Source organism: Mesoplodon densirostris, chromosome 11, assembly GCF_025265405.1.
Source record: "Mesoplodon densirostris isolate mMesDen1 chromosome 11, mMesDen1 primary haplotype, whole genome shotgun sequence".
Lineage (NCBI taxonomy): Eukaryota > Metazoa > Chordata > Mammalia > Artiodactyla > Ziphiidae > Mesoplodon > Mesoplodon densirostris.
In genome coordinates this window covers 81610845-81627941 of record NC_082671.1, presented here as the reverse complement: position 1 = coordinate 81627941, position 17097 = coordinate 81610845, and the positions used below count along the sequence as shown (strand labels likewise).

The 17097-nt window shown below is 35.6% G+C and overlaps 1 protein-coding gene across 2 annotated transcripts in view; it reads left to right on the top strand.

The window, feature by feature from the left end:
• Positions 1–16222, top strand: part of SCYL2 (SCY1 like pseudokinase 2) — a 59758-nt gene extending 43536 nt beyond the window's left edge. For both annotated transcript variants that reach the window (XM_060113249.1, XM_060113250.1), the window contains exons 11-18: positions 1661–1774; positions 3284–3416; positions 5729–5847; positions 10354–10454; positions 11831–11897; positions 12023–12118; positions 13115–13234; positions 14649–16222. In XM_060113249.1, the coding sequence (XP_059969232.1) occupies positions 1661–1774; positions 3284–3416; positions 5729–5847; positions 10354–10454; positions 11831–11897; positions 12023–12118; positions 13115–13234; positions 14649–15281 (1383 nt within the window). In that variant the 3' untranslated portion in view covers positions 15282–16222. The remainder of the gene's footprint in view (positions 1–1660; positions 1775–3283; positions 3417–5728; positions 5848–10353; positions 10455–11830; positions 11898–12022; positions 12119–13114; positions 13235–14648) is intronic.
• The last annotated feature ends 875 nt before the right edge of the window (positions 16223–17097 follow it).

The window sequence follows — 17097 nt, the reverse complement described above, 5'->3', positions numbered from 1 at the left end:
GGGTCATTAGAGGCATTAATAGAAATGTATATGAGAACCAGTTTTTAAAATTATTTATCTTTAAATAAACGTAGAATATGTTTTCATTCTCCCCTCCCCACCACCAGTTACAGAGAAAGTAGAAAATAATAGGCAGAGGTTCCTGAGAATATGCTAATTGGACTTCCTTTTGTTTGTTTTGTTTTTTTCAATCTCCTGTTCTTAGTTTCTTTACTCTGTCTCCTCCTATGGTTCTCCCCTCCTCTAGCCAAGTGATTTAGACATAATTTAAGATTTCCCTCTTTGTAACCTACTGCTGGATTATATGGCGTAGTGCATGTGTGCATCAGTCTCTCTCTCTCTGTCACTCTGATATCAATTAAGGGCTGAACTTCCCTGTTCCCCTCTGGTAACAGGAGCACAGTATCTCACTGACTGCTCATCCTTGCTCATTCTCTACCATCTGTGGAAAATAGTCCCTTAAATGTAGTTTGTATTTATTATCCTCAAGTTATATCACCTACTTAATTATTATACTTCTGAATAGATATTAATATTAACTCTTTTCTTTCTATCTGCCTTTTGGAAGTCTGGGGATAAGTTAAAGCAAATAAAATACTTGCCAGTATACTGATAACAGATTTTTAGTGGATGATTCATTTTTATCTGCTAACCATAAATGAATGTCTTTAAGGTTACCAAATATCGTCAATAACTCCTTCCCTGATATACATTTATACCCCCATTTTCTTCAGTAATCTCTTTTTTGCTTTCCTACAAGGATCATTCTGCCTTATAAGGTATCTGAGATTAGGTTCTTCAGCCAGTTATTTCTCAAGCCATTTCCTGTTCTTTTTTTATCTCATTTAATCCTCCATCATCCCCCCTTTCTTCTGTTATCCTTGAAGTTCCCAGTTCCAGTCATTTACACTATGGCATGGCATTAAGTTAACAAGAATGTTTTAAATAACTTTTCCTGTTTCTGTCATTTATATTGGCTTTAGTTTCAGAATTTAGAAATAGTTAAAAATATAAAGGAAATTAAAATCCTCTGTCAGAGATGCCCACAGTTAATATTCCCAGATATATCCTTCCAGTTTTTTTCCCTAAGCCTGTAGACAGATTTAAAAAATGGGATTATATGATAGTATCTTATTGCATTTTATCCTTGATATTGTTAAACAGTCTTTGAAAATATATTTTTAAATGTTTGTATTATATCCATCATATGGATGGATATATGTAACAGCTAAGAAATTCCTTATTTAAGAGGAATAGTTTTACATGACTTTGTACTTGATTTTTCCCTTGTTGTGAAAGGTAGCAAAACTTAGATGTTACTTTTTTTTTAGATGTTCCTATTTCTAAAAATGAATGAAGAATTAATTGTGTTATCAGGGAAAGAAACTGGGAATGCGATCAGGGAATTTTGGTATATATGCTAGTTATATGACCTAGCGTGAATTTGAGCAAGGTCTTCTGAGCCTGTTTCCTCATCTGTAAAATTCAAAATTGATAATAAGTATTTTTCTTTCAAACAGTTGTTGAAAAGATCAAATGATATACCATATATAAAAGTTTATTTTAAGCTATGTGACAAATTAGCCATGCAAATGCAAAATGTTTTTTAGTATGTGAGAGAACCTTTCTCTAAGATTGATCCGATTTATTTTCTTAATAGGAACTCTGTCTAAACATCATTCCAACCTTTGCAAATCTTATAGAGTACCCATCCATGAAAAATGCCTTGATACCAAGAATTAAAAATGCATGTCTACAAACGTCTTCCCTTGCTGTAAGTAATCGCATATTAATTTTTGTTTTTCTTTCACGCCTCATTGGCTTAAATAATTTATTGTTTAATAACCTTTTTATAGTTTGTTCATATATTTTGTCATGGCTATAAGTAGACTATATATAGTACTATGAAAGTGAGCAATAGCCATAGTTTTCCCTGATATATAATTTTACAGTATTCCATCCCTGACATTACTCCCATCCCCTAACTTTGAGTGCTTCAGTAGAAAATTTGAGTAATTTTTTTCTTAACCCTTTTCTGCTTTAAGCCACAGTTTTTTTTCCCCATCTTTCTTGCAGAAATGTGGTGCTTTTTGTTTTTTTTACCAACTAATTATTTTCTGCTTTTCTTAGTTTACTTAAAAAAAAAATATATATATATAGTTTTATTGATATTATGATCCTGACTAAAAGTATTCTATCTTAACCAATTCTAGCTAAAAAAGTAGGGTGTGAAATATTTATCAAGATAGTCAAGAGAATATAGATATCACAATTGATAGAATTGTGATAAAAGAGCTCCTAAGTATCAGGTTTTAGTAACTGTATTAAAGATATATTTAGAAATACAAAACTTTATGTAGGACAAATATACTTTTCACATGTTGTTAAAACATTTAGTTTAAGAATGACTTGAACCTGAATTAGAGAAAAATACTGGAAGCCCAATAAAATTAATCACTTGGTGGGAAAATTTAGTCCTTTTTTTTTTTTTTTTTTTTTGCGGTACGCGGGCCTCTCACAGTTGTGGCCTCTGCAGAGCAGAGGCTCCAGACGCGCAGGCTCAGCGGCCATGGCTCACAGGGCCCAGCCGCTCCGCGGCATGCGGGATCCTCCTGGACAGGGCACGAACCCGTGTCCCCTGCATCGGCAGGCGGACTCTCAACCACTGCGCCACCAGGGAAGCCCAAGTCCTTTTTTATAATGCAAATGACCCCAAGGAAATATTCTTAGCAAACAAACGTGTAATAAAGCTTTTCAGATCCTAATTACTTTATTTAAACAGATATAAAATTAAAATCATTCCTTACCTTTAGCTACCTAGTATCCTGGCAAAGCAATCAAAGATTCTTTCTGAAACAAGTCAGGAGAATTTATAAATATGTGAATTTTCTATATTAATAAAGGACGAGAGCTTTTTTTTTTTTTTTTTTTTTTTTTTTTTTTTTTTTTTTTTGCTGTACGCGGGCCTCTTATTGTTGTGGCCTCTCCCGTTGCGGAGAACAGCCTCCGGACGCGCAGGCTCAGCGGCCATGGCTCACAGGCCCAGCCGCTCCGCGGCATGTGGGATCTTCCCGGACCCGGGCACAAACCCGTGTCCGCTGCATCGGCAAGCGGACTCTCAACCACTGCGCCACCAGGGAAGCCCAGGACGAGAGCTTTTAAACCTACTTTTATTCTTGAGGTTTTAACATATACCTATATGAAGATTATACTCATACTTAAAATATTTTGGTCTAGATTGCAAAGACTTTAAATGACTAATTCAGTTTACCTCTTTTAATAGGTACGTGTAAATTCATTAGTGTGCTTAGGAAAGATTTTGGAATACTTGGATAAGTGGTTTGTACTTGATGATATTCTGCCGTTCTTACAACAAATTCCATCCAAGGAACCTGCGGTCCTCATGGGAATTTTAGGTAGCTGAAAACTTAATGTCATTTGATGCTACTTTATTGTCTTACAGTTATGCAAGTAAACTTTTCAATCTATAAAACCATTTTGTACTCTTTTCATGTATATAGCATTCAGTAACTGAAGAATGATGGGGTAAATGCTATGATACAACTTTTCTTTGTGTTAATTTTAGCAAAAGTGGTAGGACTTGACATTTATAAAGGAGTAAGATATTTGGGAATCCTGGCTTCACATATATCATGATAGCATGTAGTTTTCTCTATAAAATGGTACTAAATAAGAGAGGCAAACAAAACTATGTGAAATGCTGATACCAGTCTTTTTTTTTTTTTTACATCTTTATTGGAGTATAATTGCTTCACAATGGTGTGTTAGCTTCTGCTTTATAACATAGTGAATCAGTTATACACACACATATGTTCCCATATCTCTTCCCTCTTGCATCTCCCTCCCACCCTGCCTATCCCACCCCTCCAGGTGGTCACAAAGCACTGAGCTGATCTCCCTGTGCTATGCGGCTGCTTCCCACTAGCTATCTACCTTACGTTTGGTAGTGTATATATGTTCATGCCTCTCTCTCGCTTTGTCACAGCTTACCCTTCCCCCTCCCCATATCCTCAAGTCCATTCTCTAGTAGGTCTGAGCCTCTTCAATAAGTGGTGCTGGGAAAACTGGACAGGTACATGTAAAAGTATGAGTTTAGATCACTCCCTAACACCATACACAAAAATGATATCAGTCTTAATAGTCATTTACCTGATGACCTGAATAGTCAATACCTGATGTTTATTTGGTACGTGATTTGTAAGAGGCACTGTGCTGAGTCTTTTCTCTGCATTACCTTATTTTGTCCTCTTCAAAATCCAATGAGATAGGTACTGTTATTTCTGTTTTACGGTAAGGAAACTGAGGCTCAGATGGGTGAGGTAAGTTATTCAAGGTTATACAGCTGATAACTGGTAGAGCTGGTTTTTAATTTAGATATGTTTAAGTCTGAACAAATATTTTTCACTGCTAAGTGATGTGCTGATGAAGCATTATTGGCCTTACAGCACATTCTATTCTATCAGCATAATTATAAATCACTCTGTAAAAAAAACTCTGAAATTGCCTATAAATAGTTAAAGCCCAATCTGAAAATGTTCAGGGTCTGCTGTACTAATAGAGGTAGACCTAGCTGTGGAATCACAGAAACATTAACAAGTTACTAAACTTGAAGTTCTTTATTAGTTTTGAAGAAAAACTGTTATTCAGCCATGTATCTTTATTACCTACTGTAGTACCTGATTTATAGAAAGCCCTCAGTAAATATTTGTAGAAATGGTCAGTAAGTAATCTGTTGTGGACCTCTGTAGATGTAGAACTTTTGTGATATGGTATGAAACTTTTGAGCTCAAAGGAATTAGTCTTCTTAAGAAGGAGTTTGACGTAGTGGAAAGAGCCCTAACCCCAGTCCTGGCTATGCCAGTTCCTGGAGTGACTTTGAAAAGTTTCTTCATCTATCAAATGAGGATAAAAATAATATCATTTTAGGAGTTTTGTGAGAATCAGTGAGACCAACTGAAGGGAAAGTAATGAGCATAGTGCCCTGCAAATAAGCATTTAATGGGCCCTGAAAGTTATTCTTTGAGTATGTAAGTGAAGTGTGCAACAGCAGAATAACAGGAGATGGTGTGTTCTAAAGCTTTGGATTCTATACAAAACACTTATAACACAAAAGCATTCAGAGAATGAGGAGCAAACATGCTCAGTTTATCAAATGAAGGCTTTGTGCAATAGGTGTATCAAGCAGGGTCCTGAAAGTTGAGTAAATAGGTAAGACAACAGGGAAGGACTGTGTGGAGTTGACTTAAATTATTAAAGTTCAGAGATGTTGAGTCTGATTCGTTAAAGAAGTGAATAAAGGTATAGGACCTATACTTAGACACTTTAAATAGATGTCTCAAGTTTGAATGAGATGTCTGAAATATATATTTAGATGTGTTCAGAATAGAGAGACATTCTGTAGCCTTACTGCTGCACTGTAAGAACTGTATCTAGTTCTGATAGACTTTTAATTCTATACTATCATTAAATGTGTTCTTAAAACCAAAAGAATACAGGATAAATGTGTCATGGTATGTTAAATCTAAACTGACAGTAAAGCTGAAATCATTCTGATTCATATATAAGAGCATCCTTCTTCTAAGCATTGATAAGGAAAAATTTGTAACTATACTGATTATCAAGAGATTTCATATAGATACACGGTTTTTCTGATTTCTATTGATTTGTGGTACTGAATTATAACATTTGTCTTACTCTTTTCTTTCAGGTATTTACAAATGTACTTTTACTCATAAGAAATTGGGAATCACCAAAGAGCAGTTGGCTGGAAAAGTATTGCCTCATCTGATTCCCCTGAGTATTGAAAACAATCTTAATCTCAATCAGGTAGGAGTAGTTTTGTGCTTTATTCAATTTATTCAGCTTACTGTTTTCTTGGCATTGAATGTATAAATATATTACATATAAATTGGCAAAACAAGGAAAAATATGCCAAAGAGATGAATGAAGAAAGTTTGTGGGTTCAAACTAAGCAGTATGTGAGTTGGAAGGATGGATTATTGGAGGCCTAATTGGGAGATAGTAAATGAGCAGAATTTTGAAAGATGTGTAGGATTGGGGACTACTTCAAATTTGGGACTGTGAAATTGACATGAACAAAGGGAAAAAAAATATGTCTGGGCTGTATGTTCATTATTTATTGCTACCTCACAAATCACCACAACTTGCAGGTTTAAAACAACATAGATTTATTATCTCACAGTTTCTGTGGGTCAGCCAAGCCAGGGCATGATGCTCTGCTCAGAGTTTCTTACAATGCTGCAGTCAAAGACTGAGGTCTCATCTGAATGCTCAGCTGGGGGAGGATCTGTTTCTAAGCTCACTCAATGGTCATTGGCAGGATTAAATTCCTTTCAGACTCTTGAACCGAAGGCCTCACTTTGTTGCTTTCTGTTAGCTGGTTGCCACTGTGAATTCCTTGTTTCATGGACCTCCAACACGGCATCATCTGGTTTCATCAAAGCCAGAAAGAGTCTGCTAGAAAGATGGAAGTTATAGTCTCTTATAATGTAGTCAAGGAAATGCCATCCCATTACCTTTGCCATATTCTGTTGGTTACAAGCAAGTCACAGGTCCTGCCCATGTTTGAAGGTAGGGGATTACACAAAGACAAGAGTAGCAGAATGAGGAGATAATTGGGACCATTTTAGAGTCTATCTGCCACAGGGAATGAATAATACAGTTTGAGAGATACCTATAATATAATCAGGGAGTGATGATATTAAGATAAATTGAGACTAGAATAGGTAGACTTTCATTTTATTTTATTTTATTTTATTTTATTTTATTTTGGCCATGCCATGCAGCTTGCAGGATCTCAGTTCCCCCACCAGAGACTGAACCTGGGCCACGATAGTGAAAGCCCTAGAATAGGCAGACTTTAAATGCTCATCTCATTTAGGTATTTGAACTTTCAAGATGTGGTAAATGTTTGAGCAAAGGGACTATGTACTCAAAGGTTATTATAGAATTACCTCTGCATACCTCTATCACTGTAGTTGTCATAGCTATATACTTGTGTGTCTGACTTTCCCAGAAGGCTGGTTGGTATAGCTTATTCTTCATTACATCCCCAGTACTTAGTACAGTGCCAGAAACAAAAATTTTTATTGAATTGAGAGAAAATTTGAGGTACAGAGTAATGACAAGGCATTTTGTTCACCATAAAACTAATGTTTAATGATGTATAATGGAAAAGATGGAGAAGGGTTACTGTTTAACTGAGAGTGTCAGAAATGGATAGGCTGGCAAGGTTTGGAATTAAGGACTAAAAGTGAATTAGAGCAATGAAGGAAGCAGAAAGCTGAGAGTTAAGCAAGAGAGCTTTTGGCATAGGGGGGGAGAGTGCTGAGTGAATGGAGTTTTCAAATTAGAGAAATTTGTAAAATTAATCAGATCCAAAATTTCATTTGAAGTGGTGGGGTAAGCCCCTGAAGGTTTGTGTCCTTAGGTTTCAGTTTTTGTCTTGATAATTTCTTCATATCTTGGATGGCAGGGTTGAAATTAGGATTGGCAAAAAGGGAGGATGAATATTGGGGAAAAATAGAATGATAACATGCCTAAGATAGTCTTCAACTTTTGGTCATTTCTGTTCTTAGTTCTCATATATATGATTTAGGGTGTTTTAAAATATTCTCAAATGCTTATTTTAGTATATATAATTACATTTGAAGTGTGTTAGTTTTCTTCAGCTTTATGGTTGATTTTTTGGGGGGACCTATTTTCATCAGCAGAAATATTTAGATTCATATCATCTGGTATTTTACAATAGTTAGCATGGATGTGGTCTGCTTTCCTATTCATTTCATGGACAGGGTTCCTAATTCAAGACTGCCCTCTTCTGTCAGTTCTGATTTAAAATAATGTAAGTATATTATACATTATGTGAAAAAGATAAAGTAACTTAGGAAAATACATTTTTAGCATTTGATTAAAAAAGAGCAAATACCATGCAGCGATCCAAACACAATCACAACTTGTGTTGGGGGATGGTTCCTATGTCCACCCCCAGATTCAGTGATTCACCAGGAGGACTCAGGCCTCAGCCAATGGTTGTACTCACAGCTATGATTTGTTATGGTGAAAGAATATAAAGCAAAATCAGTGAAGGGAGAAGGTTGATGGGGCAAAGTCTGGGGGAAACCAGGCTCAAGCTTCCAGAGTCATCTTTTGGTGGAGTCACACAGAATGTGCTTAATTTCCTGGGTAATGACTTGTGACAGTGTGTCTGAAATATTGCCAGCCAGAGAGGCTCATTGGAGACTCGGTGCCTGGAATTTTTATTGGGGGCTGATCAAGTAGCACCCCCTGCCTGGTACTCAAATTCCAGTTAGGCACAGTGAGCCACTATTATTAGTTAATGGTGGGAACCTCCCAAAATCTGAGTTCCTGGACACCAGCCAAGGGCCAAACTTGCAAGCAGGCTTTTCCAAGGATAGCAGTGCAGGCCTACTATGTTAATGCTGCAACAATATAGATGAATCTCACAAACATTATGTTGAGCAAATGAAGCCAGACACAGAAGAGGATCTACTGAACGATTCCATTTATATGAAACACAAAGATGGTTAAAACTACACTGCTAGAAGTCAGAATAGTGTTTTGTCATATGGCGAGGGAGGGTAGGAAATGACTAGAAGCGGGCACGAGGAAGCTTCTGGGGTGCTGCCAATGTTCTGTTCTTTTTCTGGCTACTGGTTAAATTCAGTTTGTGAATCTTTTGAGATGTGCACTTATATGTATACTTTTCTGTGTATGTTATATTTTGTTAAAAAGTTAAAAAAACTAATCAGCAAAGAGTCAGTCATGGTAAACAGCTAAGGAAATATGCCTTTTGTTACTCTTATGGTCAGGCAGAGGATAAATGGATGATAGAGCATGGTTGAGAGACAGCATAACGTAGTAGAAAAGAATACAAGCTTTGGAGACAGACTTAGTATGAATTCTAATTCTGCCATATAAGTTATTTAGTATTTCTGAGTAAGTTGCTTTCTCTCTTGCTGAGCCTGAGTTCCCTCATTTATAAAATAGAAATATTAATAAATTTACTTTGAAGAGTTGTGAGGATTAATAAAATAGTGTATTTATAAGCACCCAGCCCAAAGACATAGTTGTAAGATTTGGGGAGGGGAAGAAAGCAGTTTCTAGAGTCTTCCTGTAATATGTGGTACTATTAAAATAAATTGTTTATGATGATCCTAAAGTACCATAAAAATTATTTAACTAGGGACTTCCCAGGTGGTGCAGTGGTTAAGAATCCACCTGCCAATGCAGGGGACACGAGTTTGAGCCCTGGCCCGGGAAGATCCCACATGCCGGGGAGCAGCTAAGCCCGTGAGCCACAACTACCAAAGCCTGCGCACCTAGAGCCCATGCTCCGCAACAAGAGAAGCCACCGCAATGAGAAGACTGCGCACTGCAATGAAGAGTAGGTCCTGCTCACCGCAACTAGAGAAAGCCCGCGTGCAGCAACGAAGACCCAATGCAGCCAAAAACAAACAAACTAATTAATTAAAAATTATTATTTAAAGTTTAACCAAAGCTTAAACTATGTTTAACTTTAAATTAGATGTACTTTATGAATTTTAATTATTTGGAAGTTAGATTATGTACATTTAATATTTCTACTAACTTTTTAGAAAACAGGCTTATTTTAGCCAAACGTCATTTTTTTTTCCTTTTTTTCCTTTTTTTTTTGCGGTACGCGGGCCTCTCACTGTTGTGGCCTCTCCCGTTGCGGAGCATAGGCTCCGGATGCGCAAGCTCTGTGGCCATGGCTCACGGGCCCAGCTGCTCCGCGGCATGTGGGATCTTCCTGGACCAAGGCACGAACCGATGTGTCCCCTTCATTGGCAGGCGGACACTCAACCACTGCGACACCAGGGAAGCCCCAAACGTCATTTTTATAATGATCTGAATAAAGAGTAATTTTTTATGCATTATTAAGCAGATTGTTTTCAGATATGCACAAATTTAGATGGTCATTTTTGGATTAGTCTAGAAAAATCAATATGTAATAACTGCTGGAGTTGAATTTATATAAGACTGCTGAATAATAGCTGTTTGGCAACTCAGGGTGTAAAACTTATTGAGAACATGTTTTCTGGAACTTAAAAGTCTCGTCAACTATATCACCACCATACAGAGATACTGTAAAAGCTTGCTATGATATATTGAGCTAAAATATACTATTCTTATGTCATCAGTGCTATGAGTGGGTCATATTCTGATAAAAATAGAGAATACTATGAATAACTTGTTGAATTATTTTATTAGATTACCTTTGTGGCTAACCTGAAACATTATAACCATATCAATTTCTTATTACACCAGTTCAATTCCTTCATTTCTGTCATAAAAGAGATGCTTAATAGATTGGAATCTGAACATAAGACTAAACTGGAGCAACTTCATATAATGCAAGAACAGCAGAAGTAAGTAGGTTGCATATGAATTGCACATGGTCCAGGAGTGACATTAAAGTTATGTCATGGTTGATTTTCTAGAATACGGACTAGAAAAATTGAAGGATTTCAATTTGACTCTATGTAAAGCATATAAAAATTTTCCAACATATTAAGTTGAACTGAGTTTAAATAGAATGTTGTTGACAATCTGATGTCATTTCTGAAATACAGAAGCATAATAGGATGTAACCCTAGCATTTTCTCTACATAAAGAAAATTCTGTTTCTAAGAAAATCTCTTGTCACATTAGCTACTGGCATTGTAAACTCAGGGTGCTGATTGCCAAGAGCACCACTTAAAAATATTTTTCAGATCTGTGAAATCCTGGTGTTTTGACTTCTCCTTCTTTTTTCTCTAACCCCAGAAACATTTATAGAGAATTCATTCCATATGTAGTACCACAGCTTGTACCTCTTTTTTTGTTTGTTTTTAGGGAGGATTTTCTAAATTATTTGCAAAATATTAGTATTCAAAGGAAGAGGGGAAGGGTAAAAATTATTCAGTGGAAAATGCCAGTTTTTATGATCAAATCTCCACTATATTCTTTGCTCCAGAGGCAAAACATGATTTTAGGATGCCTGTTAAAGTTTAATCCTGAGTCAAAGACATCTGAAAATCAGTAAAATTGATATCAATCATGAGCCAAGTCCCCCAAAACAAACTTTTTAGGTTCTGCTCCAGTGTAAGATGAAGGTTTTATGGAAATAAATACACAGGGTGTAGAATGATGTGAAATAGCCCTTTGTATGCACTAAGTATTCTGTGATGTATATATTTATTATGTTTAATGGATTGACTATATTAACTTAGGAACTCTGGAAAATGATCTTTAAAAATTACAACAGAGAGAAATTTTCTATTATTTATACTTGAGGTGTAAATGAACCTTCTCTTTTTCTCCTTCCTGTCTATATCTTACCTGTTTTTCAAGGCATAGATGTTGTCCACATCACTTATTCAGTGATTATAGCATTTATTGTTAGAATCACAGATTCTGAACTTAATCACATTGAGTTCCCATATCATATCTTGTCTCTCAGTGAGCTGTAAACTCTCCTATGGTAAGAACCATGCTTGCCTGATTTTATGACACTAAGTTCTCCAGTAAATCTCAAATGCTGAGCTTTAAAAAAAAGACATGTGTACAAATGTTCGTTTTGGGGGCAAGCAGACATTAATTAAGTAGTAAATAACGAAAAAGATTATGACTCTCCTTAAAGAATGAAGTTGCAGTTTGTTTAGATTGTAGTAAATTCCATGTGGATGAACTATTTTTAGTACAAGTATTTTTAAAATATACATTTCTTTTTATTGCTTTGTTATAACTCAACTCTCTCTTACAGATCTTTGGATATAGGAAATCAAATGAATGCTTCTGAGGAGACAAAAGTTACAAATGTTGGGTCTCAGGTAAGAAGATATTTAGATTATTCTAATTTTTGAAAAAAAATGCATGATAGTGTGCTCCATTTCGGGGGCCTCTGATCTTTAAGCAGTAAAATCACAATCTTGCTGGTTGACATTTTGTATTTCAGCATATTGACAAAGTCTTTAACAACATTGGAGCAGACCTTCTAACTGGTGGTGAATCAGAAAATAAAGAAGATGGGTTACAGAATAAACATAAAAGAGTAAGTGTTTTTACTGTTCTTTTAGTACTCGTATTTATATTATATAACTTCTAAAACCACAGATTTTTGTTGGGAAATACTATTTAGCTTAATAAGAAACATTCTTTAATTATCTTTATGAAATTTAAAAGTTATCAGTGGGTCATGCATGACCTGACTCATGTTGAGAATAAACGTGCTTAAGATTTTTAACTTCCTTTATTATTCAGTCTCCCATGTTGGTAACATTTCTAGGTTGCCTGACTTCTTTGTCCTTTCTACTGTACTTTGCCGGTCACATCCCTTGATAAATTCTACAGTGTCTCTTCTCTGATTCTGATTTTGAATAACAAACTTTAAAATGATACTTTCCAATTGAAATGTTGGTTAGCATCCGAAATAAAAAATATGTCAGTTTTGAATTTCTGCTGAGGGCAGTTTTCTTCTGTTTATTCAACAGATATGAGTACCTGTATGTGTGGAGCCAAGGAACTACTAGACATTGTGGTTCACAAAATTTGTTAAGAGTACATACTGCGAGCTTATAGGTTGGCAAAGTTGATATAAGAAAAAGACAGATGTTGAATTTGATGCAGACATTAGCAGTGAAAGAAATTGTTCACGTTAAAAAAAAAAGTTGTTTCCTTTTTACTTAGCTTTTTGATGAGTTTCTAAAATATTTTTAGAGTGAGCTAGAATCTCCCAGTTTTATAAAAATGATATCACCTAATCATATTCTCATTGTCTGGGAAAAGGTGATTCTAATGAATGGTTTTAAAATAATAATTTTATTATTATTTTCCTACTGGAAATAGTTTAGCATGGATCCTGTGAGTTTCTACCTAAAGTTAAATCTTGTCATAATTCAAAGTATAACTTACGCTGTGGCAATCACCAATACAGGAGTAGTTTGTAAACTACTTGGTATTGTCAGACATACTGAAAAGAAATCTTCTGTTTTACAAATGGAATTATGAAAGTTGTCAGTTGATTTTTTTGGTTTTGTTTTGTTTTCAGGCATCACTTACACTTGAAGAAAAACAAAAATTGGCAAAAGAACAGGAGCAGGCACAGAAGTTGAAAAGCCAGCAACCTCTTAAACCCCAGGTGCACACACCTGTTGCTCCAGTCAAGCAGGTCAGAATTCATTTCTTTTGCATAATTCAAGCATACTACACTTTTTTTTTCACATCTTTATTGGAGTATAAATGCTTTACAATGTTGTGTTAGTTTCTGCTGTACAACAAAGTGAATCAGTTATACATATATCCCCATATCCCCTCCCTCTTGAGCCTCCCTCCCACCCTCCCTATCCCCTCCCTCTAGGTTGTCACAAAGCACCGAGCTGATCTCCCTGTGCTATGCAGCAGCTTCCCAGTAGCCATCCATTTTACATTTGGTAGTGTATATACATCAGTGCTACTCTCTCACTTCATCCCAGCTCCCCGCCCCTGCAAGTCTGTTCTTTACGTCTGCATCTTTATTCCTGCCCTGCCAATAGGTTCATCAGTACCACTTTTTAAAATTCCATATATAAGGCGTACTCCTCTTAAGGAGTAAGGTAGTATAGAACTTAGTCTACCTACTAGTGTTTTATAAAAATGTATTTCAGAAAATACTTTAATGTGTAATTTCTAAGAAGTATGGGCATCAAGAATTTTCCAACAACTCCTCAATAGCCTGCCTAATATATAATGTTTTGTAATAGTGCTTGTTACCAACAAAGAGGAAGCTAGATTAATGGGAGGGTTCTTAAAAAATATTAGGTCTATGGTACTAATTCAACGCTGCTCACTTTGAAATGACCGGGAATATTATATTCATGCTTTTATGTATTTTTGAGCAAAATAATTTTCAATTTTTAGCTTTTTTGTCATAGTCATGTTTGTGACTTGATTTAGGAATACTTACCTATATGTCCTGACCAGTATTTATTTCCTGCTATGGTCCAGGCGGTGTTCTACGTGCTGGTGTTAGAGCAGTGATTAAGGTCTCTGCTGATAGAAAGTTTACACTATTACTGATTTCAGAAATTACTTTATCTTAAAAGCTTTCTTTAAATTATTTTGTTGTTGTTGTTGTTGCCTCTTAATCATTAAATTTCTTCCTCTGGGAAAAATCTTTGTGGGCCAAGAGGCAAAAATAAAGTATTTTGTAGGGACTTAAAATAGAGAAAATAAATTTCCACAAAATTTTGATGAAATTCAAAATACAAAAATAATAGAGTATCCTTGTCTGTAATACAGATCTAATGAGAAAAATGCAATTCTGTTTTTTGGTGGAGGTGCAGCGGTGGAGACAGCATTTCATTTAATTGGAGTTCAGAGTTGTATTCCCTGTCATCAGATTGACTGCAAATGTTCATCCTTAAAAAGCCTTACAAAAATATGTGGCAGGCTGGATTTGGCCTGTGAGCTGTGGTTTGCTGTCTTAGTGTAGACTATTGAGCTTAATTTTAACTTGTCCTTTATAATAAAATTTATCAAATGTTTACTAATTTTTAAGTAATTTGGAATTCTTGGAGATAAAGTAATTTCCTCATATTTTTCAGACTAAGGACCTGACAGACACATTGATGGATAATATGTCATCTTTAACCAGTCTTTCTGTTAGTACCCCTAAAATTTCTGCTTCAAGTACCTTCACTTCTGTTCCTTCCACGGGCCTTGGTATGATGTTTTCTACACCAACTGATAATACAAAGAGAAATTTAACAAACGGCCTAAATGCCAACATGGGCTTTCAGACTTCAGGATTCAACATGCCAGTTAATACAAACCAGAACTTCTTCAGCAGTCCAAGTGCACCTGGAGTGGCCAAGATGACATTGGGAACACCTTCCACTTTGCCAAACTTTGTTCCTCCTGCTGGTACGAAGCTGACTCAGCAAAGACCCACAGATATGTCTGCTCTTAATAATCTCTTTGGCCCTCAGAAACCCAAAGTTAGCATGAACCAGCTATCACAACAGAAACCAAATCAGTGGCTCAATCAGTTTGTGCCTGCTCAAGGGTCTCCAGGTGTGGGCAGTTCGGTAATGGGAGCACAGATGCGCATGATAGGACAGCCTGCCTTCGGTGTGCAGACTAATCCTTTCTTTAACCCGCAGAACTTTGCACAGCCACCACCTACTATGACCAGTAGCAGTTCAGCTAGCAGTGACTTAAAAGATCTTTTTGGGTGAGGTGTCATGCTCCTGTTTTTGAAGGATCACTTCAGTTTTAATCATGGGTAAGCTGATTTACATCTATATAATTGGCTTGGGGGAAGTACTTCTGTGGGAAAGTGAATGGTCTTGTGACAGAAAAAAAACCTGTTGTCATGCCAGCATAGTAGTTGTATGGACTCTTTAACAGCTGAGGTTTTTAAAGCCTTGAGGATTTTTTTCCTCTTACCAACTCCTCTTCAGGTTTTTAAAAGACCCAACCCATATCAATCTCAATGAGAAAAAAAAACACCTGAGTATCTTGAATAGCAGAATTTTTAAATCAAATGTTTATTTTGGCTTGTAAATCTTGGTGTTATTTAAAAAAATGAGTTGATGGTAATTGCAAGTTTCATCTGTTAAATACTACATGGTACACAGTCTGCCTTCACAAGTCATTAGTCTTCATTTTTACTATGTGAAAAATCTTGATGCTGTATTGATTTGTTTGCATTTAGTGTGACTGAGTGAGAAAATGATAAGCCTAATGAAAAGGATCGGATCATTTGCTTTTCCAATCTTATTACTTCTCAGATGAACTAATGTTTAGTGCAAAAGACTGAGCAAATACTGCAGAATTTAACTAAACCTTGATTTCATTGGTTCAAACTAAGGCATTATTAACTATCATAAATGCAAACTAATCATTGTAAATTATATTTTAGCATGGTCTGCCTCAGATAGTAATGTCTTTTTCTGCATTTACTTGGATATGTTTAGAATCACTTTTTTTCCTACTGCATCACAGACAGAAGAGGTATGTACTGATCTGTACAGATCTTTGACAAAAGCCCTCTGATGTGCTTTCCCTGACTCCTGCCCCCATATTTCATTTTGGATTCAAACTTCGGAGGTTGCAGCACATATGAATTGCATTTTCAAAAGGAGATTTGTAAGAATTAAACTATATTTAATGAGTATACTTTTGAGATTTCTGCTGTATTGTTTCAAATGTAATAAACTTTACTTCTCTAAAAATGAGCACTTGTATCTTCTGGCTACTAACAGATTAATTTTCAGCTTGATACGTTATGATAACGTCTGACTTCGTCAGTTACTGCATCTGAAGTTTAAATCTTCTCTAGGAATTTCAGGACCCTTTGTTCGAACATTTTTATGTCCATAATTAGCCATTTTTAGGAAAGAAAGAATACATTCTAACAGGAAACATGCTTTCTTTTTCAAGGCCTTTCTCTGATATTTTTCTTTGATTTGCTAATAGTCAACCATGGAATCGTATGCTATAGATGTCATTTGTATTTCGTTAACTTATATTCCATCATTATGTTATAACTTTAAACTGATTTTTCAGAGAACTATAAATGTATTATAATTGCAGCCATAGTTTGTGGTTTTTAATTATCTGAAACCAGCAATCATTTAAAATAAGTCATATGAAGTTTAGTGTGCTGACACTACATTTATTCATTGAAAAAATACGTATACACACACTGAACATACAGTACTTGATTATAAAATGTAAGTTGATAATATTGCTGGCAGCATTCAGTAAGAGGGTATGTTAAAAAATAAAAAGTCAGCTTAACATCTGGTATCTGTATGAGCTGTATTTTGTTACATGGTTTTAGGAGAAGGACTGATAGGAATGCTAAAGAAACTTTTCCAAGAAATGAAAAGCAGTACGAAGAGCAGATGTTTCTGGCAAATACATTCATACATATACCTGATTATTTGTTGTCTCGTTCGTAACACAGTATCTATCTTGAGAAAAGTTTACATAAGGAATAAAACTGCTTAACATTGAAGAATTTTTCGTAACAATTCAGTAGTCACA